Source organism: Mixophyes fleayi, chromosome 11 (genome assembly GCF_038048845.1).
Source record: "Mixophyes fleayi isolate aMixFle1 chromosome 11, aMixFle1.hap1, whole genome shotgun sequence".
Lineage (NCBI taxonomy): Eukaryota > Metazoa > Chordata > Amphibia > Anura > Limnodynastidae > Mixophyes > Mixophyes fleayi.
This window is the reverse complement of record NC_134412.1, coordinates 10,075,995-10,099,957: the sequence shown is the minus strand read 5'-3', so window position 1 is coordinate 10,099,957 and position 23,963 is coordinate 10,075,995. Positions and strand designations below refer to the sequence as shown.

Sequence of the window (23,963 nt, the reverse complement as noted above, 5' to 3'; positions counted from 1 at the left end):
ACCTTTTTATGAGAGAATAGAGAACGATCAGCCTGCCACACATCCGTATTTTGTGATGGATTGTTACATAATGGAGGGACTTTTGGGTTCCAGTCTACAAGGATTGGGCTGGGTATATTATGAGCAGTATAATCACTTGTTGAGAAAATTTCAATGCAAAAAAGAAAGAGGATGGAAAGAAGCTTCCTGTATTTTCAAAACCTAGTATATAGAGAGCAGAAATGTACATCTTGATCTTTGTCCCACTTTTTTCATGAATAATGTATGGTCTAAAATGAATACTGTTTTGTAAGATATTGATATATTTGATGACTAGGCCACCTGAAAGTTTCAAGATGCAACACTTCTTCCAGGCTTATTAGAACCATTCCATAGTTGTCAGAAGGGCCTTTTGTAGTAAGTATTCACAACATTATTATATTTTTATAATAGATTTATTCAGTTTTATTTTTATTTAATTGGCATAATCAGTACCACAATACCACCACTTTCAAGCTTAACAATCATTCTGTGAATTTAACCTTGGTTGTGAATTCTGATTTTGGCTACCCCATGCTAAAGTTCATTTTCTATTTAGCTATAATATCAAAATAGAATCTTTGTTAATACATCACATCATTCATCAGTAATCAATACATATTCACATTTTAGAAGCATTATACATTTTAAACAATTGTAGGAAAAAAATTATATCAATATGTTTACATTTTTGGAACCATAGCCTGTATATGATTATAGAGTCACTGCAATTTTTAAGTAGAATGCATAAGTTTAAGTACTGAAAATGCGGCAGTAATACAAACGAGGAGACTGCTGTGTAGGCCAACAATTCAACCAACACATTTAAATTTCAATTTCGATTTCAGGTTCCCAATATTCAAATACTGTGTGCCCAAGGAACACATACTTTCAGTGGCACATCCACGAACAGCTAAAGATTGTCTTACAGGTGCTGCAAGAAAACAAAGAAATATCATTACAGAATTCATACTACTTATTTAACATAAGTATGTTAAAGTGTTTTATGCAGTCCTAGCTAAATGAGATAAATGGTACTAATGGATTATGTATGCATGTAATCATGACTAGACAAAACAGGTACATGTCCAGGACAATACTATTTTTGGATAAACATAATCTACCTGTTTTAAATAGTGAAAACAATGGAAGAGGGGCTGTAATCAGAGTGACATGCAGGACCAATAATTGATGACAAGTGACCATGACAGTCAAGATAAGGCGGTTGGTAAGAGAACCTGGCTTCTGTTGGAGTCCAGAAGTGGAAGATTATGGTGGAGTGGATGGGTGACTGACCATGGTTCCAAGGGCCATAGTTCCACCCATCTTTCCATCACTTGGCCCATCTGAGTTGGTTTATAGCTGGTAAACAGTTAACATGAGGACCAATATTACGTAGCGCCAGAGTTTGCCAAGGTTGTTCGTGCAGCCTTGATATGGGGACCCCAAGAAATGGATGTACTGGGGCCCAAGGTTCCTATCAGTTTGAAAAATATTTTTATCATTGCTGTTGAAAGAAGTTAATAGAAGTTAGAAAGATCTTAGGAAGAAAGACTGTGACAGACAGAGATGCTTTAAGGCTTATGTGGGTCTTTGGTAAAGATAATGTTATTGAGCCTCTCCAACATTTTGCAAGACATAAAGGTAACTTAAAATGGTGTTCCAAGAACTAGTTGAGAGCATATTTACTGGGTGTAGAAGAATAGTTAAAAATATACTAAGACACTGTTCTAGTGGGGTTCAGGAAGTCTTGATGTTAGTCTGTCATGTCCTAGAACTGGTGAACAACAGTGTCAGAGGCCCTCCTGACATCTCTGGAATGGTTCTAATAAGCCTGGAAGAAGTGTTGCCTCCTGAAATTTCCAGGAGGCCAACCTCCGTAGCAGAGCTCAGTGAGCTCCAGCTTCCACTGCTGCCAGGTTAAGAGCCGTGTCTCTGTCTTACAACTTACTAGAATAAAATTTAACTCAGAGCTGGTACTAGAGTCTGGTGACAAAGCCTTTGATGCAAGCTTGGGCAGGAGACCTAATGATTAGATCTTCCAGACCAGACTAAGTGATGCAGTGCTGGGAGGATCGGGCTTTGGCTGCATGGCAACATTAGGGCAGATCACCAAAAAAATTCAGGCTGACCCTTATGGACAGTTGAGGGTGTCAACCAACTACTGTGTCTTAAAAATAATTATATTCCCAAAGTGCAGTTGTTGGCCACTACTGTCTGGCAAAAGCCCTTAGAATAGTTATCATCAAAAATATTTTATTACATATTTAAACATGTTGTTAGAATTCTTCCAATAGGTTATTGCAATTTGATACTATGTAAATAAATGAGCTTTTAACCAGCTCAAAAAGTAATAATAAATTATAGTAATAATAATAGTAAAGTGTTGTTACAATTACCATAAGTTCTAGTAGTTTGGAGAAGACACATATTTTCACTTCCAGCACATTGCATGGTGTCCTCAGAGTTACACCAGGTAGATGTAGCAGACATACAAGTTGGGCAGGTCACTCCATTTGGCTGATAGCCATCAGCAAGAACTGTAAATCAGGAAAATAATCGTTCACTAAGTAATGTCTTCCACCTACATTTATACTAAATATTGTGAAAATGTGGTTAAGAGGACAAAAACAAGTTACACCTAAATAAGGCAATACCTTCCCTTCCCTTCCCTTCCCTTCCCTAAATCTATAATTGAAGTAGCTAAACTTCTGTACAGGACTTTTATTTGCTGTGCTGTTTGAATAAAATAGCTGTCAAAGACATTTATCTGAAAGCCACAATCCATTATTCGGGGTTATGGGATCTCAAGAGTATCACAATGAATCAGAAAGAGGGGCGTTTAAAGTAATATCTTTATTAAAGCATGATTAAAAAAGGACTCAATGACAAACGATTTTCTACATGATACTTGATAATATTGTCTTCAGCTGTAATTAGTTGGCTTTGAGTAATTTTTAATAAATATAATGGTGTATCTGATACAGATAATAGTGATCTGCGCTCCCTATATAAGAAAGAGCCTTAATGCTGCCGTAGGGATAAAGAAATAAAGAAGGGAAGTCCCACTCCTTCAAATAGACAATAGATAAATATATATTGCTTGGTGCAGATGTAAATACATGTTTATTACAATAAATAAAATTAATTAACAAACTTGAAAAGGTTGCAACCTTAATAAAAAAAAACAGAATTGCTTATGTTAAATAATGATAAACAGTAAAAATACATTTACATTAGAATAATCCGCATATATTGAGAGTCAATGTAGAAAGTTCATTGATTGTGAAAATATATTCAGAGCTATGAAAGCGTAATCCGGAAACCAATATGTAAAGGATAAACCTCACACAAACTAATACTGCCAAAAATAATTGTATTTTTTGCAATAAACATATGTATTTACATCTGCGCCAAGGGATATATATATATCTATAATGGTGTATCTGTTCTTGATCCATCATAGTGCACTAGTAATTGTTGTTTGCAGTACCCAGATTCGTAGCTTGAGAGGGACCTCTGTGCAGAAATTTGGGTGAGCTCCTGTTTCTTTGTGTATATATTTAAATTATAATCCATTGTATCTCTAAAAAAAAAGGCTAGACTTAGCATATTCATTTTTTTAGAGAACCCGGGGCCTGATTCGTTAAGGATCTTAACTTAAGAAACTTCTTATTTAAGTCTCCTAGACAAAACCATGTTACAATGCAAAGGGTGCAAATTAGTATTCTGTTTTGCACATAAGTTAAATACTGACTGTTTTTCCATGTAGCACACAAATATCAACTTTAAATTTCAGTGTACAAATAAGCTATCAAGTATTTGTGTGCTACATGAAAAAACAGTCAGTATTTAACTTATGTGCAAAACAGAATACTAATTTGTACCCTTTGCATTGTAACATGGTTTTGTCCAAGAGACTTAAATAAGAAGTTTCTTAAGTTAAGATCCTTGATGAATCAGGCCCCTGGTTAGGATATATACTTCCAAAAGCAAGAAACTACTACTGCTGTTGCCTAATGCAACTTTCGATCCATATAAACAGAATAAATCAGTACGTCATAACATTTGGCTTGAAAATGTTTCCTAACAAAATGTACAAAAGAAACAGTTGAAGTAAAACTAATAAACATTCTGTAAAGCATTACTTTATTAAGAGCTATTTTACTAACTTTTATAAGATCAATGTAAATATAAGCGCCCAAGAAAAATTAACTCAGTACAGAGGTAAAAGGAAATGCAAATACTTACATGCTGGCAATGGTGGGGTACAATCATCTGTGAAACAACAAGAGGTGCTCTTCCTCATCACGCCATTAGGGATCATAAAACTCACCGAATTATCGCACTGTTGTTTAGGTACACACGACCTGGTAAATTCATGATTCACTGCTGATACATCTATTAAATAAAGTGCATCATTACTAATGAGGAAATATTATAGAAGAAGGAAACAGAATATTTTTAGGTAGTTATAAATTGATAACGTTCAGCGGTGGGCTGAGCCGTGGTCAGAGGGGTTTTGTGCCCCCTTGACGGGACCCCTAATGAATGTTTTAGGATAGCATCCGGTTGTCTTGGTAGTGATTGATGCAGCTGTAAATATTAAAATATTTATATTGAATGTTATAGTCCTAAAATGGAAGATGGTTAAACTTCTGTGTGACATGTTAACTATAATGTGGTTTACACAAAACCAGATATTCACAGATATAGACATAGGATGATTTAGAGTGGAATGTGGGGGTACAGCTTGACATGTAAATGTAGGACAATTAGGCACAAAAAGCAATGCATGCTCCCTTTTTTCTAGTAAAATGGCCTTATTGTCACCGAAAGAGCTATGGACTGCTTAGGAATGTGAATTCAGGGGTGTCAAGAGGGTGGTGGGGTGGGTACAAAGTCCTTTGGTATGGGTCTCCCTTGGGGGCCTGCTGGTGGCAGATTATGGTGTGAGTGTGGTTATCCATGGCCCCAGCTGGGAATCATGAAAAGTTGGGCAAAGTGACATTTTGGTTATAAACCTCAAAGGCTGCATGTTCTACACTCACACTTGGAGATGTCCAGAAGACCTCTGAAATAGTGAGTGATCTCCCGGGCTCCCAAGAGAGCAGCTAAAACTTTTGTGGTGGGCCAAGCTGTGTTACAGGGGTGCGTAGCTCCAAGTGACAATCTCACAGTTTCACACCATGATACCATGAAATAGTGATGCTAAAAATGGGGGTTGGAGGGGGAGTGGAGATGAGCTATTATGTGGTTTCACAGACAGAATGTCTCAGGAGGTCCTGTGGAGGACAATGGATACTAATTGGCCTTCCCAACCTCCGAATATCAGATAACAGTTAATCCCTCCTGAAATGAACCCCTTACTCTACTTTGTGATGTCAAGGGGGTCCCCAACTGTTCCATGCTTCCTGTAGAGAAAGGGGGGGAGAATGAATGCAGCTCTAGCCCCCTCACCTGTATCCCAGACACCACCTTATCCTTACCCATAACCCCCCTGGCTTCACTTTAAGGACAATGAATAAAAGCTTCACTACAATATCAACAATACACATTAAACATTATCCATATTTACATTGAGCTACTGTGTCCCCTTATCCACAAGTAATTAGACACAGCAGTTGTACTCTGTTGAGCTGGAGAACAAAAGCAATGGCTATAAAAAGTACATGCTATAATCCACATTTTGTGAGAAACGAGGTACAGGCTGGTTAAGGTGTTATCAAACTCGTTTTGTCACACAAAGCAACACTGTGGAACAGATTGCACTAAAACAGTTAATGGAGGTTAGGGGAGAGGAGGGTGTCCTAGAAATCTTAGGGCCTCCTGATTTTTTGGAATGCAGCCGCTGGTATATATAGGTCAATTGTCCTCTCCCATTATCAAACCCTCAAATATCAAATCTAATTATTTATCTATCAAATAGATGTACTCTAGCGATGTCCTAATTATCATGTGGAACATACATTCAGTTCTCATTGTAATTGAGGATCCACAAGCGCTATCGGCAGGGCAGTCCTCACTGGGGCCATCGCAGGAAAAAAAGTTCATATCCGTACACACTTTGCAAGAAAGTGAATAACCTATGAAAAGAAACAAAACAACACAAGTGAATAAATATTTGTACTTCATAATGTAATTATATATAATTCAGTCAGCTTCAATTCATAGACAACTTATGTGTATTATGAGTATTATGTAGATAACTGGTCAAAGAAATGTAATTTAATGTAGGTTAGAAAAGCAGGAAACACCTGTTAATATTGTCTCCATACCTACCCAAAATTATGCCATAATGTTCAGGAAAATCTGCTACAATCCATATACAATTATTTCAATCAAATGAAATCTATATTATAAGATACATATAAGAAAAATAACAAAAGGTGCATCAACCATAAATCTGATACATATTTTATTAGACATTTTCATTCGAATAACACTACCTCTTATCCCATAGAGACACAGACTATCATAGAAAATGTTTGTATACAGACAGGTTTCACACAATAAGGGAATATGGTATTGCCAGTACCCATATGAAAGTTTCAGAGAAGGCCTAGTGTTGCCAGTCTACTATCCTGGTGCCACCACTCTGTCCTCTGGAAGTCCAGCTGTCTATGTGCCATTCCTGTGCATGTTCAAAAGAGCGGAGTGACTGCCATTGCTGGGCCCCATAACCTACGCACTCCTTGCAGTGAGTGTAGCTCCACAACTGTTCACCCATGATCCTATGTCCATCCATGCTAGCAAGATCTTCCATGTCTTCTAGTGTCAGTTACCTTTTTCCTCACCAGCATAATAGTAGTGCGCACCTAATTAGACAGCGACACCTACAGGCAGTGGCTGTGGAGACATATGCATCCTATAAGTTTATGAAGACTATCCATGGTACAAGCTCAAGGAACAGCGGTGGCTTCTGGGAAAAATAGCAGAGAGACTCCTGCTTCACCTGACAGTCTCAGAAGTACAGACAGCAGGCCTGGGTGTATTAGATCTCACTGTGCTTAACACAACTTCTGAGATAAAGCTGACCAGAAGTCGGCCATTAATTCTAGTTGACAGATTTTTACGCATTTCATTTAGGAATTGTTTATGCGCGCAAGAACTAACAGAAAAAAACATAAAATATAAAAATACAACCTATGATTAGTTATTTAGGGCATATGTGAGGATTCGGGTTGGGTACCTTAATCCGAATCAAAGAAACCTGACACTGCACACCCAGACAGGAACACACTGACGGTGTGTTCTCCGACAGGCTCTGGATCTCAGTATAAATGGCAGATCTGTTGCTGGCTATAGCAGTGTGCTGGGGGAGCTCTCTGTGTGTTTGTTCCTTTCAGGATAACCCCACCCTTTCAAGCACCTGCTATAGCCTATAAATTGATTGAGCAACTTACACTTCTTTATTTATAGGAGAAATTGGATAAGTCTATCTTTCGTGTGATTAGAGGATGCCTGCATACATAAGCCAATAGAATTTATCTTCTAACAATATTTCCCACCATGACAAATAATATTTGATTTTGATTGGCTTATTTTGGTTGAATGATTGTCAGTCGTGGTGGTACTGTAAGTCATGTGAGAGTTGGCCAATTTCCCAATATTATTTCAGATATTGAAAAAGACACATGACTCAGCAGCTACAGCCTGGGTCAGACACCATCAACCAATATTAAGAAGCGATCAAACAGTAAGAATACAAATATTAACCTACAGCATTTTGTATACAAGTATTTATTTGCTCTGTGTATTTAATTTGACGTCCTGATGTGATGAACAAAACTGGGAACAACGACGTGTCAATGACTCATTCCAATTATCAGGGAAAAAAAGAAAGCAAATAACCCCAGAACCATCAAAGATTACACAGAGGTAAAAGTAGATCTGCAGATATTCCATGACTCCTGATTCGAGGAGGCACATCTATTACAGCTACCTCTCTCCCTTGTGCAAGATCGATGTTTCTACTGATTAAAGGCGCACGCAGGATTGTTAGGGGGTGTTCCCCCCCCACCCAAAAAAAACCAAAAACCCACGAGAGAGCTGCTGCGCACGCTTCTTTGACAGCGCCGTGGCTGCTGTACAGTGCCGCTATGTGGGGCACTTAGTTAGCGGAAGGGAGGGGTTTCTGCAGACCCAGAAACCCCCCCTGCGTGTGCCCCTGCTGATAATCAACAGTATGGATCTTGAAGTGCAAGTTTTTTTTAAATGGCATGCAAAACCACCAAAAAAAGCTAAACTAGCTGTAGTCTTGCCAGGCTAGACTGCTACCGGGAAAAAGGATGGGGTTCCCCTGAATTTGTCAATACCAGCACTAGACTAAGCTATCTGAAGCTGGTGGCACTATGGAAACCTGCATCATGGGATCTCTCTGCCATAGTATAAACCAGACCTAGGTCAGTCAACATAGTGCTGAATTTTTGCTGACTGCAGGGATAGTTGGGAGGTATTTTCCACTGCAGTCAAGACCAGAGTCACTTATCCCTGAACATTGCACCAGGTAGCAACATGGTGGGAGAACGGTGGGGAGGCATTGGTCACACATGACAAGGAGAAAGTGGAAGGGAGTATATGTGACAAGGGGAGAATAGGGGGCTTCATAATGTCAAATATGTTCCCGCACCCTTCTCCCTTTATCAGATATGGAGAGAGACATAATATTATAAACTTACCTTCTCCCTTTATCAGATATGGAGAGAGACATAATATTATAAACTTACTTTAAGTCAGGTCGGTCAGTGAGAGTTTAGGATCCCCTCACATTAACAATGAGGAAATCAAATTACACTAACGATAATATATAAAGTGGCACTTAGCTCGATATTCTTTGAACAGTTACATTTTGTTAAATGTGTGCTGTGTATCCACTGAAGATCAGTAAGGTCTGTATGGTTAGAAGTTTGTAGTGTCTGATATAGTACAGAAAACTGTTAATTGTACACTTCATTCAGTATTCTGAGCAAACTGTACTGCAATCAGACAAATCTGCATACTGTGTCCCCATTGGTCAGAAACAAAGATCAGTGATACGTGATACTGCTGTCAGCAGCATGAAGAGGGCTCCAGAGAAATTTTAAATATTTAAATTATTTATATGCAGATTCATACAGTCTCCAGCCAGTGCAGTGCAGATGTTAGGTGTGACACATTGGGGGGAATTCAATTGGCCGCGTTACTGTAAACAGTAAAGTGGACGGTGCACTATTACTATAACAACGGTAATAGTGCGCTTAAATACCGTTATTATGGTAGTTTTAAAGCCAGCTTTTTGATGGCAGCTCCCTGAGCTGTGAGCAGAATGCCAGGTTAAATTTTACAGTAATATCGGTAATAGGTTTACCGCGGCGATACTCTGGGGGGATTGAATTCCTCCCATTGAGGGTTAAATCTTTGTGAAGGTGACTAACCTCAGTTTAGGACTTTCCCTATCAGGGACAGTATTACACAGAGGTTATGCAAGAATATTGACTTGCAACAATAATTCTATTTACTAAGTCTTGTGGAACACAGGAAATGTGTATCCCTGAGAAGGTCTATGTTTAAATATAACAAATCTTGTTCCCTCTTGTATCAATTGTCCGTAGAAGGTCTTATTCTGTATTATGAACATACAACATATCCATAATATAAATATGTTTTATAGTCAGGTCATGTTGCTTTTCTGAATTTTGGGTCAATAGTTTTGATATTCAGTGAATCAATTCAGAAATCATTTATTAATGGTTCAAACGAAGAGTATTTTAGAGTCTACATACCTTGTTATTTATGCTTTATCGAATGTTATTGCTTATAGCATTTGCCCAAACTATTTACTTTGGATTCTAGTTAATCATTAGAAAGAGTTGAGCAAATAAAATATTCACTCAGCAGCGGATTCATAGGATAACTTGCATTAGCCTCAAATAAAAAGTGAATGGGAAAATATAATTATGCAAGCTGCTGGCTCACGGAGAACACATTAGTTACATTCAATGGAAAATTACAACAATTATAAAAATACAATCCCTTTATTATATTATAATTCAAATACATTAAATGACTCCTAACTGCTCTATATTCCAGTGGGTGCTACTTTTGTTCAATCCATCTTGTGCTCTGAAAACCGAACTGAATTCCGCGCAAAATATTTTTTGCTATCCCTTTAAAAAAATGTGCAATTCTCGACATGCTCCTGTAATATAGCTTTGAAAATAAACTACCATGTATATTCTGTGTATACCGTGAATGTTCCTGACAGTACATGGGCTGTTCACACTCTCTAATGCTAATTTGTGGAAAGGTGAACATAGGAGAAACCCTATGGCTTTAACACACATTAAATGTACACATACTTTAGTTATGTGCTGTCTGTTAAGATATCTGTCCAATTGTGTGGTGGTGATAGTGCTGGTATACACCACATTGACCCACGGTCCCCGAAATTTCCGGGAGACTCCCGAATTCCGGGTAGGTCTAACCGGACTCCAGGAAGACAAGACTATACCCCCGCATGCTGCCCACTCCGTAGTGAAGTGGGCTGGATCGGAGCCTCCATGACGCGTTTTGCTGTAGAACGTGTCATTTTGGCCACACACCTCTGCAACAAAATGACAATTTTGCGTCATTGTGCTACAGGGTCAAAATTACTCGATTTGCCCCTTCTGTCCTCAAACTTCCCCTCCGGGGATACCTTATTCCATTGCATTCTTTTTCAACTATCTAGGGGATCTGTACAATTCTGGGGGTCTGAGCAGAACTTGGGGGACTGAGGTGGCCAATATGGGGAGAGATAGGTTCTGTGTAATGCTGGGAAAGTTAAAACGGCAATGTCTTTAAAGCCAAGTTTTGCCTTTAAAGACATTGCCGTTTTAAATTTGCTCTACAAAGTCTCTGCATATCGGCGACTTGCAAAAGCTGCATTTTAATACATTCCACTCCATCAGGAGTACAATAACCATCACTTTTGGGTTTTGGAATGATGTCCTCCTTTACATTTAATGGAAGATACCATTCCAACCATAGTTTATTATTTTGCACATAAGTTAAATACTGGCTGTTTGTTCATGTAGCACACCAATACTTGATAGCTTATTTGTACACTGAAATGTAAAGTTGATCTAGGACAACTATAAATCTGTCCCCGCATTTTAAACTTAGCTCCCCCTCCGATGCTACATGGTTTTTCCAAGGTGCAATGTTACTAATTTTTTTGCTTTACTTTCCTTAATGAATCGGGTGTTTAACGCTATAATTGCCAGATCTCTCAGCGTAAATCTCTACAAGTCCTGAACTCGTAGACACTCACTGTCAAAACGCAGCAATCTGTTTTAAAAACGTCTTTAGTACCATTACATGACACAAGCCCTTTAATGTGATATAAATCCCTTGTGAGCTTTTGACTGGGCTTAGGAAGATGTTTCTTTTGATTTATTTTCAGCCTGTACCTTATGCTTCTATTGAAGGCAAAAGTACTTCACAGCTGTTTGGTAACAAATTTGTAATATTAACTCTTCAGAATTGTTTTACTTAAAAAATTAAAGCAAACCCTGTGTACAATAGTCGCTTGATGCAAACAAACGTACCTGTTGCTGATAGAGCTGATAGGATACATAGAAACCCCAGGAAATACTTCAACCTCATGGTGGAAATTAGCTGATAGAACAAATTCGATGATGGCGCAGTGTGAAATAAAGTTTAAAGACTCTGTCCAGAAATTTAGTGTTGTGGGTGGAGACAAAAAAAAGGGTGTTCCAATTGCTGCCACTTGGATTCACTTTAGATATAAAGCAATATAAACAGTGTTAGGACACCGAGAAGTGTTTTAAAGCATCCTATCCTCAGCAAATTTCCCAACTGAATCTCACAGATTTCTTTTGTTTCAAGCAACAGGATGTTGTCGTTGTTGTTGTTTTTATGTTTGATATTTTTTTTTTTAATAAAAAATTATGTTTAATACAAAAGTAGCTAAAATAGAAACAGAATACAAATGAACATAGTCACATACACACGTCTATCTGCCAGTTCAATCATCCACTCTTAGAAATGAAAATTGATCATAGGACAGTAGGGGCAGTCTCAGTGTGCACAGGTATCAACATCTGAATATGTCAAAAGTAAAATTACAATTTAAATGCTTGTATATATGTCAGTTCATGCTTATTCTTCTAGTTTTTCCTGCAGTCTACACCAGTGTTCAATACTAAACATTAATATTTTCAAAAGGACATTATTTTTTAATGTTGCTTTTAAGTAACATCTGCAAACAATCAGACATCTGATTTCATTTCCTAGCCTGCACTAAACTGATTAAATATAATTGCTAAATTGGTTTATAAGGGACAGTGCAGATTTGAACTTTTACACTATCAGTTATACCCCATTCATACTGCACCAAAATCCCGGGTTTTTGCCGGGGCGAGCTCAAACGACCCGGGTCTTGGTGCAGTATGAATGGTACAAGTCAAAAATCCCGGGTCTAAAAACCCGGGTCTTCAACCCGGGATTTATCAAGGGGTAATTCCCGGGTCGAACCCGGGTTGCCTGCACTATGAATGGTGCAACACGGGTTTTTCAACCCGGGTTGCACAGAAAACAAGCTGATTGGCTGTCTGCCTGTCTCTGGAGGATGATGTCTTCGGTGGAAGCCCGTGGAAGAAAAAAAAAACAGTCACCTTTCAATGACATCACCATTTTTCAGCCAATGAAAACTGCTCTGGTGATGACTCCCACAAATTGCCAGGGCACAGACATGTGCAGTATGAATGGGGTCAACCCGGGAAATTCCCATGTCCGAGGTGCAGTATGAATAGTGTTTCTGAGCTGGGACGCTCCGAGCCCCGGCAAAAAAACCCAGCTTGAAAAACCCGGGATATTGCCGGGGGGGCAGTATGGAAGCGGTATAAGTTACAGTGCTGACCAACCTGAGGCTTGTGGCACTATAGTAGGGGAAGCCGCAGCATGAGGACCCCTGCCATAATGAACACCAGCCCCAGTCTGGCAAAGCCTAGTGCTGGTTATAGTAGAAATCGAGGGGACCCCATGCTTTTTGTCCCCCGATAGTGCTAGAATCAGCTTAGGCTGGCTACACTAGGGTTAGTCTGGTTAGGGAGGGGGGCTACATTTTTTTTAAAAAATTATGTCATTCATTGTGTATTATTGAACTGTCTTGTGCCTTCTGTTATGTTAAGAATGGACAACAGTGGAGTGCTGATGTGTTTACTAAGCAGCGTGTTCATTATGGTGATTTTCAATGTGATCTCGGGCGAATGTGCAAAATCGCAGCTTCATACATACGGCGACTTGTATTGTTAGAATGGCGGTTTACTATCAACTCGCACTTTCATACATCGGTGAGTTCAAACATTGCCTGTGAAAATGTCTAAAAAATGGGAAATCACAGCTTGTTACATTTACCCACTAGAGGTTATAATGGGGAAGGGGTTAACCGGCCATCAGCTACTTCTAATACAGATACTAATGCTAATACTGGTACTAATGATAATGACAAAGCTGTTAATATTACTAAAATTACCAAAGTCTGGCATCAATGGAGATGTTTTGAGTCTTCCCCTGGTGCCCTTACCTCATCATCATCATCATCATCATCAACATTTATTTATATAGAGCCAGCAGATTCCGTAGCGCTGTACAATTGGGAACAAACAGTAATAAAAAAATACTGGGTAATACATACATACGTAGAGGTAAGAGGGTCCTGCTCGCAAGCTTACAATCTATGGGACAATCTTATTGTGGAACAAGACAAGGTCTAAAGCATTTGAAAACACTGTAAGTGTATGTGTCAAATTTTAATATTGCCAAGCTCTGTTACCCTGGCTTTATGGTCCAAAAAGGTGGCAGTCATTATATCAATGATGGTACTCCCGGCATTGGATACCGACATGAAGTCATTGAAGGTGTATCCCTGACAGAGTGCTAATACTGCTGTTGAGCTACTAATTTAAGGAGGCGCCAGCTGTACAATGTTCTTTACAATGCCTAGTACATTGTACAGCCGGAGCCTTCTTCAATTAGCAACTCAACAGCACGAATCATAGTGTGGCCCTTCAAAGTAACGTCACTGTAGCCTGCCGGGATCTTTATTAATCAGAACTGTGTGACGTCTGTTTTTCAAGCTGTCAGTATTAGCACTCTGTCAGGGAATACACCTTTGGTGTCTTCATGTCGGGGTATCCAATGTTGGAATTTCCATTGTTGATATAAGCTACCTGACCAGTCCAAAATATATACTTTATTGGAGGAATAAGCATAAGCAAGCCAGGTATGGTGGTCTGTACTCTCTTAAGGAGATAGAGAATATTTTTGGCCCATACTATACTGCCGTGAGGCCATCTGGGAAGGGACAAAACCCTTGAGCGCGTCGAAGCTCGATTATTCCTGTCCAGGAATAATGCCATGTTAGCCTATCCAGAATGTCATATGACGACACCTAGGCATCTATCTGTGGCCCCTTTGAACTATCCTGCTAAAATAACACTGATGTAATTGAATAAAAATAATAAAAATCCCAGGTGAGAGTGAGGATCCACTGCAATACCAGCCAGGTGACCGTGCACCATCAACACTTACAACACTCATATATACAGTAACACATACTGTATACTCAGAACTTCTTCTATATGCAGCCTTTACAAGCGTTCACACCTACCAAGTTTTTTGTGAGCAAAGTTTGGATTTGCACCCATCTGTTGGTGCTTCAAAGTATATTTTTATTTTCCTGTTTATCGACTTTAGCGTTTCCTCAAGATTCTACCTTCTCCAAATGATTGGCTTCAGCTTTGTTCTTCACGATCCATCATCTCAGTACAAAGCGAATCGGCCGCTATATCAACCTTAACCATGACAGTGACAAGTACACTCCTGATATCAAAGCTCTATTATAAGTGACCTAAATGTATTTCACAAGATTCTACATTGAGTGTTCTGTGTCATTTATGTGATATTGTGGTCGGGATAGAATAAACAAAAATATTATTACAGTTATCATATTGTTTGGAGAAGGTATATGTATATTTTCATTTCTGGTACTTTGCATGTATGTTTTTAGTGACACCTAATATAGCCTACATTAGTAATAAAATCCACACATTATGGGGTTTATTTAGAGTGTGTTATTATGTTCATTTTGTCGCTTACCAATAAACATTGTCGAATGTAATTATTGTGGTTCCAATGTACAAATATATTTAATTGCAAAATATAGCAGGATTTACAGTAAGACATCATAACGCACAAAAGATATTACAATAAAGCAGGAAAGTATAAAAACTGAATATATTACATTTTTCGCTAACGCTTCACCTAAGCCCAGGTCCATGTAGTTATGCATTCAGGAAGGTAGAGAAAAATGGCCCAGAGAAGCTTCAGTTTACAACAAAAAATTGATGATGTCAGTATGTACACAGATAACACTTAGACAGGTCTTCATTGGTCCAGAGCTAACGTTGTGCCAGTTGTCTGCTAGTCATAGTTCAGTTCAAAGGATTCCTCACATAAGGTCAGCTTACTCCGGTCAGCTCACTCCAACAGCTGAGCACATGTTGTGCCTAAGGGAACTGACCTAAACCAGTATTTACCAATCTATTTGCATTCCAAACACAATATCATTTTTAACATTAATGCTTTCTCTTCCATAACTAGTGATCGCAGGAAGCGATCGATTCGCCGATAGTAGCGGATTCATCATGGTAATGTATAGATCAAAATGACACTAAACATGATACATTTCCTATATCATCAGCCTTAGATACCTTTAATCTATTATCATTTATGTATAAATAATCTCTAATACATTTTACAAATAAATAAATGTGGATTGGAACCTTATTAAATGTATATTATTTAGTGTAAGTGCAAATGTAAATGTGTGTGTTATTAATCCATGCGATTGTGTCATAACACATGGCGTACTAATCGTAATCGCACAGTAAAACAATATTAACTAATTTAGTATACTTCATCCAATTATTTGAGTTTCACAGTGTGCATAAGCTGTATAGACATACAGCATCTCGGTATATACATTTTACTGTATCTTTGACTTTAACGTCGCTGCGACTGACATCAATGTTCATTTAAAGTGGCAATGTGTGGACCCCACAGGCTAAGTGTTTAAACACTTAGCCTGCTGGGTCCACACATTGCTGTCAGTATGTGCCGGAGTCTTGGGTGGTCGGAATCCCTGGCTTTCAGCATGGCGGTTCCTTCGGAAAGCTGCACATTCGGGGGTTCAGGTAAGTCTGTTTTAGATTGCAGTCATATTTTTCACAAATTGGTTTTCTTGTGTAGGACTCAAGGCTGTTGGATTTGTCAGCATCGTGAAAACTTAACCAACCCATGGTATGGGGCTTTTTTTCAGGGTTTGGGCGAGGTCCCTTATCTCCAGTGAAGGGCAATCTTAATGCTTCTGCATACCAAGTAATTTTGGACAATGCTATGCTTCCAACTTTGTGGCAATAGTTTTGGGAAAGCCCCTTTCTATTCCAACATGACTGTGCCCCATTGCATAAAGCAAGGACTACAAAGACATGGTTTGATGAGTTCAGTGTGGAAGAACTTGACTGGCCTGCACAAAGCCCTGTATCAATCCCATTGAACACCTTTGGGATGAAATGGAACGGAGATTGCGCCAGGGCTTCTCGTCCAACATCAGTGTCTGACCTCATAAATGCTCTACAGAATGGTTGGACATGAATTCCCACAGAAACACTCCAACACCTTGTGGAAAGGTTTCCAAAAAGAGTGGAAGCTGTTATCGCTGCAAAAGGTGGACCAACTCCATATTAAAGTATATGTATTTGAATACAATGTCACTACATTCCCTACATTCCCACTACATCGTTGGTGTAATGGTCAAGCGTCCGAATTCTTTTGTCCATATAGTGTATTTATATGTATATATATATATATATATATATATATATATATATATATATATGTATATGTATATATATTAGAGATGCTCACTGACCCCCGTGAAGTGGTTTTGGTTTTGGTTTTGGCTTTGGAACTGGATTAGCTTCATGTTTTGGTTTTGGATCTGTATTTTTTGAGTAAAATTGCTAAAATATGCTAAAATCACATAATTTTGCTCTTTTTGTGATCCTACTTTATAATTAAACCTCAATAACAGTAATTTCAAGTCATTTGCAGTCAATTTTGACCACCTCACAGGTCACATTATTATTTTCATACACTTTCGGACAAATACTGCAGCGACCTGGCTGGATGGTAAGCGACCGAGCAATGCCTCAAACACACGGCAGTTCCTAGCACATCTAGGACACATTGGCACACAGCAGTGGCAGAATAGAAAGGTGGGGCAAGATAGAATTGTCCTTGGATCATGAAACCAGTTATGGTTCACTTGATCGCTCCACCTTTTTCTTGGATAAGTGAGGTAATTCTACAGCTAATACATGGCAACAAGCGCTGATCCCCCTGGGGTGCGTGCTTTTATCAGACCCACACCAATCCAGGGTGCCAGACAATGCAATAAAAAGAGCCATTGTAATTCCCAGCAAAGAGCCAGTTCATCAGTGATCTTCGAATCAGCCCCAAATCCCACAAATTTATAATCTAGTTAGGTACCTTTGATGTAAAGTGCAGATTACAAACACTTGATGAAAAAGCAGCAAAGTGGAAGGCAATACATATACACGTCTATTTAGATATCCATGCTTACATTACTTCTGCAAGCAACGTTGTTCTTTGTTAATAAAACTGTTGTCTTTATACTGTTCCAAAAAATGTAAAATAATCCTACACCATTCTTTGGATGTTGATAGTTGATAGTAGGATTAGGTTGAGTTACAGCAGAGGTGTCACTAATTCTGGTCAATTATTTTACAGTAGACAAGACCAGATGTCAATATGTTGTGCTGAGTCATCTGCATCATCAATGGGTGTCTACGTTTTTTGCTAGGCACACAACAATATATAGCACATGTAGGTAACATTGGCACACAGCGTTAGCTGAAAGGAAAAATGGTGCAAGATGGAATTGTCACTCCTTGTGGCTGAAGTGTTTGGTTTGTTTGAGCCCCCACAAAACAAGGTAACAACAGCCTTAAGCCACCTAAGGTAAAAGTGCTGTTAAATAACTCTACTGTGGCATTATGTTGTTGTCATCATCCTCAGCATCATCCGCACCCACATCAGTGTGTACATCATCCTCACATATTATTAATTCATCATCGCTGGAATCCACCGTTACAGAAATCTCAGTATTTTGATGTAATTGGTGGGAAAGGCCTTCCTCATGGAACTTGAAGTTCATTTTAATGAACATCATCTTTTCCACATTTTGAGGAAGTAGCCTCCTACGCCGATCACTGACAAGGTTCCCGGCTGTGCTAAAAACTCTTTCTGAGTACACACTGGAGGGTGGGCAGCTTAGGCAGTACAAAGCGAGTTGGTACATGGGTCTCCAAATTCCCTTTTTTTCCTCCCAGTATGTAAAGAAACTGTCTGATGTGTCCATTTATATGCTGTTGTGAAAATAATCCTCCACCATGGATGTTGATAGTAGGATCAGAGCTAAGTTATTTCCTAGCAGCAGTTGAGTGAGAAACTGAAGGAGGAGACACCATCCTGTCACGTAACACTTGAGCTGTCAGCTTGCTCACCAGGAGCTCCTTGCATCTCTTCAGATCTGGGTCAGTTGGAAACAAAGGGAAGACATATTTCTTAAACCAAGGATCAAGCACAGTCACCAAAATGTAGTGATCCGATTTCAAGATTTTGATAACTCTTGGATCCTGGCGAAGCGAATAAAGTACTTGATCTACAAGTCCGACATACTTAGTGTAATTTCTTTGTTTAATCTCCTCCTTCAGTTTCTCAAGCTGCTTTTCCAAAAGTCTAATTATTGACTCAATCTCGCAGTGTCTGAACTCACTTCACAGGTGACTACTTCAAATGTTTTCAGCACCTTGCACAACACGGAAAGCATTCTTCACTACGCTTGACTAAAATACATCCCCCTCTTTTCCCAATGTCATGGCTTGTGGAGTAAGCGTAGATGACTTTTTGCTGTTCCTCCATCCGCAGAAGCATATACAGGGTTGAATTCCACCTTGTCACCTCTTGCTTCAGTTGGTGGCAGAGCAAATTAAATTGCTCTTGCAGCTGCTGCAATCTCCTACACGCTGTTGCCGAATGCTGGAAATGTCAAGATATTTTGCGGGCCACAAACAGCATCTCCTGCACGTCCCTGTCATTTTTTAAAAAGCTCTGCACCACCAAGTTTATTGTGTGAGCAAAACAGGGAATGTGATGGAATTCATCCAGCTGTAATGTTCTGACAATATTGGTGGCATTATCAGAAATTACACATCCTGAGAAGAGTCCAAGCATGATAAGCCATGTTGTAGTGACATGCCTTAGTTTTTATAACAGATTGTCAGCTGTATGGCTCTTAGCGAAGCCGGCGATTCACAGAGTAGCCTGCCTCTGACAAATGTGACGTACTTGGGTACATGCTGCTGCTGTTTCAGCTGGTGAAGGCAAATTACCAACACAGTGGGCTGTCACAGTCATATAATCTTTAGCTTGCCCAGTTCCGCTTGTCCACATATCTGTGGTTAAGTGTACAGTGGGTATAATGGCATTTTGCAGCCCAATAATAACATTTTTAAGAACTTTCTGGTAGAGGTGAGGAATAGCTTTTCTACTGAAATGGTGTCATAATGGAATTTGGTAACGTGGACACAAGACCTCAAGTATTTGTCTAAAACCAGCTGCATTAATAATACTAGCATAGTCGACATGGCATCTGTGATCCGCTTTGCGACTGGGTGACAGCTTTCATACTTGCTTCCTCTTGCAAACGATTGTTTAACAAGCAATTGTTGTAAACTACTAGTAGTATTCTTCTTGGTCTGCTTCTGCGATGAAGATTCACCCCCAGCAGCAGCAGCAGCAGCAGTGGGACTAACACTCAAGAATTCTTCTGAGGAATCCAGGATAGTGGAGGAGTAATCTAGCCTTAGCATCTTGGATGCAGGACTAACTCTGATTGCTACTGAGGATATTGATGAGGACAGTGTTGTGGGTGAAGATTGCAGGCGTCGGGATGTAGACGAGAGAACGGTCCTAGCTGATGATGGACTGCTTGTTGTTATTTTTTCAGCATAACTTTCTGATTTTCCCAACACCTTGCCATGAACTCGTGTCAAGTGGTGTAACATGGATGAGGTTCCTAGATGGTTAAGGTCCCTCCCTCTACTTATTGTGGCTTTACATTCACTACTAATGGCTAGACAACTGTTGGCAGGATTTGGGTAAAAATAATTCTACACATAAGAAGTGGATTCTTTGGTCTTATGCCCAGGCATGGCAATGGCCTTCTTCTTATCACGTGCCAGAACTGGTTCTACCAGTGCAGGACTTACACAAACAACCTCATCCTCATCAACATCCTCATTAGCGCCCTCGTCGGCTACACAAATATCCCCCTCATCCTGTTCCAATTCCAAAGTGGCATCCTCAGTTGTATCACTGGCTACACTCGAGCTGTTCAGGCACACATCTGCAGAAATGCTAAAAGGAGCCTTCTTTAGGAGTATACTATCAGAATGGTCACGATTACACATAGCACTCGTGGATGGACTCTCCTCAGGGATTGGTGTAATTTCTGAATCTGACCATGCATTTTCCTCTAATGTCTTACTGTTTTCTTTCAGCTCTGCTTTTACACGTAAAAGTATTTCAGCAGCACTTTTGGAGTCCGAATGACAAGGTCTTGCTTGGTCACGACTGACCTTACAAGAAGATGCATCAGTAACAGTTTCAGATCTTACACTCATAGAGAAAGGTGAAGGCCTTATTCTTTATTTGCCACTGCGTGTATAGAATGGCATGTTGGCAACTTTTGTTTTTTCTGCAGATAAATTTGCCTGGATTACAGCTCTTTTTTTCTTGATCATGGTAAAAGGTGTTTTTTTACATATTTGCTTGCCTGACTTAAATACACTATGTACATAGGCTTTAACAGATGACGTACAGGGATTACTATCATCATGACTGGTGGCAGCAGCTGCTTGGTGCTCCTGCTCTTCTGTGTCCTGCTGTGTCCATTTTGATAACACCATACACTTTGACTGCAAATTCAAAAGAAAAGCCTGCAAGGACTAGTATTTGTATTTCAGCAATGACAATTAGCAATGGAGCAATGGAGCTCTTCTCTTTGGGTGTATATAACGCTGTTCACTTTTTTGTGCAAATTCAAAAGAAAAACCTGCAAGGACTAGCATTTGTATTCTAGCAATGACAAATAGCAATGGAGCTCTTCTCTTTGGGTGTATATAACATAGTACACTTTTTTGTGCAAATTCAGAAAAAAAATCTGCAAGGACTAGTATTTGTATTTCAGCAATGACAATTAGCAACGCAGCTCTCCTTTTTGTGTTACCTATGTAACACAGTAGAATTTGACTGCAGATTTACACCAACCCTTACAGCACTAGTATTTGTATTTTTCTACAATGAGAATTAGCAACAGAGCTCTCCTTTTTGTGTGTTACCTAAATAACACAGTAGAATTGGACTGTAGAATTACATCAACCCTGTAAGCACTATTATTTGTATTTTTCTGCAATGAGTAGCAATGGAACAATGGAGCTCTCCTGAATGTCACCGATTACTTTGTTGAACACTGCTACCACCCTCCTCTTTCAATTCTATAACTCTGCCTACCCAACTGTTCTACACTCTGTGCTACCCCTTCTCTGTCCCTCTCTCAAATGGAGCTAGATCGACGTGGAGGGCGGTAGTTATATATTCCAAAACTCCCGAGATCCGACGACGTAACAATGACGTTTTACCTTGTTTAGATTCCAAAAAAGCGCGAAAGTACAGAGGAACCGAGCCTGAGCATATCTCTCTCTCTCTATATATATATATATATATATATATATATATATACACACACACACACACACACACATATATATATATATATATATATATATAATTTGACGAATGTTGCGTACCGAGTCTGTGCCTTTAGTAGAGTCTGTTTGAACCGGATACAATAAAGTAGGGATAATAATTTGAAGATGGGTAGCAATGAGTTTAGTTAAGAGTGGTTGACAGGCTTATCATAATTGTGGGTCTTTGTGTTGTTTAAGTACTACTATTCTTCTGGCTAGGTTAAAGTTGTCTGGTACAGGATTACCGGTGAGTAAAGAGTTAAATTAAGTTAAGTTGTGATGTGTAGAGAGAAGATTCTATAACATTCATCATTATAAGGGGGGGGGGGGGGGGTTTGCAATTTGCGGTTAGGTTATTGGTTTATTCTACCACCCTTATTGGAGCATTAAAGGCGTCACCTAGTTTCTGCAATGCGGCTTCTTTCAGAAATGTCAGGATTGTCCTCAGCAGGTTCATATAATTGTATTGTGATTCCAGCTTCTCCTGTCGGCTGTTCGGCTGGAAGTGCATCTACTAACGTGAGCAATTTCACTTCTGACTCTGCAGTGCCAATTGCCTTTCTAGGTCAGGAAGTAAACTTAGTCTGCAAGCAGCAATACCTCTTCACTCCAATAAGTGAATAATTCAGCCAAATAAGGACTTTTGTTATATTATAAGTGTTTTTCTATGCAATGAATAAAGTTTATCTGTACAAATTATTGTACAAGTAGCTCACTTGGCACCTTCACCTTCGCTGTTCACACTTGTAAAACACTGCCACCTAAAGGTTTTAGGGGAAACTACATTCACAGAAGCTCAAACAATCATGTTTTAAAGTACACAGTTGTAATCTATTTAATGAATGCTGGTGTTATAAGCTACAGCACTATCTGTGCTCTACTTTGTTTCTTATCCTTATCTACAGGTCGATCTCTTACTGACTGGGGATCTTAAAAGAAGCACAAGCAACATGAAATTGATTTGAAATGTACAATTGTTTAGTAAATCCCTTGTTTTTTATTATAATACCTAATGTAAAGCTTGTGTTTAAATGGTTAAGTGTGCTAGATAGGACATTTTATCTTCAAATAATTGTTGCTATTAATTTAAGAGTTCCCCAGCGCATTTTTTGGGACCCAAAGCCATTTAATGAGACCTGACCCTGAAATCTCCACCATGCTGCTGGACTCTGCTACAGCAATAAACGTCTACTCAGACTGACTCGTATCAATAGTCTGGACACACGTAAACAGAGCTTTGGTTATCTAAGAACTAGAGGGAATCAGTTACAAGACAAAGGGGCTTCCTGTGGATTGCTAAAAGAGCGGCTTCCTGATCAGGATTCAGTTTTCCTGAAGAACAGACTAGCAGAGCTTTGCAGAGAATTTTATACAGTCCTTACTACCCACCTCCTGACACTCCAAAAACCAGAGGATGAAGTTTATTGTTGCTGAATGATACTGAATCCATCCTCCCAGTTCTAATGCTGGTGCTACATAAATAAATGTTAGTAAAGGAAAGTCACAAATCATACTAGAAAAGACCAAAAGCCCATCATAACCCATAGCTGTAATCCCTACAGATATGCAAGTAGACACAGTGTGTGTGTAAACGTAAGTCAGTGTTTAACATGTCACTGCCTTTACATTCCGATTACTTAGGTCGCTGTAATCACTGTTGGCGTTTACAGCATCGTTAAGGTTACTATAACCAGGGATCAGAGCAGATGCTCAATTAATATGCAATATTCTACGTCACAGAAGTACACAAACATGTTCAGGTTTCCTGCTTCAGAAATGGCAGCACCTCAATATATTTTCTGCATTTACAATAACATAGGAAAGGCCCGCTGTGGTGATCATAGAAAGATAAATAAATTATTTGTTCCTATTTTTGTGTTGAGAAGCTCCAGCCACACGGATACTCTTCCCTTATTGTCTGTCTACAGCCATCACTCTGATTAACATCTGAACCTCTTAATTAACACTCACCCTTGATGCGCTAAGGACCATATATACTGTGCT

The 23,963-nt window shown here is 39.2% G+C and overlaps 2 protein-coding genes across 2 annotated transcripts in view; one reads left to right on the top strand and one right to left on the bottom strand.

Annotated features, from left to right (window-relative positions):
- LOC142107456 (phospholipase A2 inhibitor gamma subunit B-like) overlaps positions 1-23,963 on the top strand; it is a 76,498-nt gene that overhangs the window by 14,482 nt on the left and 38,053 nt on the right. The gene's annotated exons all lie outside the window — the stretch shown is intronic.
- Positions 461-11,796, bottom strand: LOC142107324 (phospholipase A2 inhibitor NAI-like). The gene is made up of 5 exons (XM_075190687.1): positions 11,589-11,796; positions 5,988-6,104; positions 4,270-4,419; positions 2,418-2,558; positions 461-952 (listed from the first exon to the last, which is right to left on the bottom strand). Exons 1-5 carry the CDS (start codon positions 11,644-11,646, stop codon positions 831-833), a joined length of 588 nt encoding a protein of 195 aa, XP_075046788.1. The 5' UTR covers positions 11,647-11,796; the 3' UTR covers positions 461-830.

Excerpts from the sequence above, each read along its gene's own strand:
- LOC142107324 (XM_075190687.1), bottom strand. The coding sequence starts at position 11,646 with ATGAGGTTGAAGTATTTCCTGGGGTTTCTATGTATCCTATCAGCTCTA. Across the intron at positions 6,105-11,588 it reads ATCAGCTCTATCAGCAACAG|GTTATTCACTTTCTTGCAAA; the intron begins GTACGTTTGTTT and ends TTCTTTTCATAG. Across the intron at positions 2,559-4,269 it reads TACCCCACCATTGCCAGCAT|TTCTTGCTGATGGCTATCAG; the intron begins GTAAGTATTTGC and ends CCTGATTTACAG.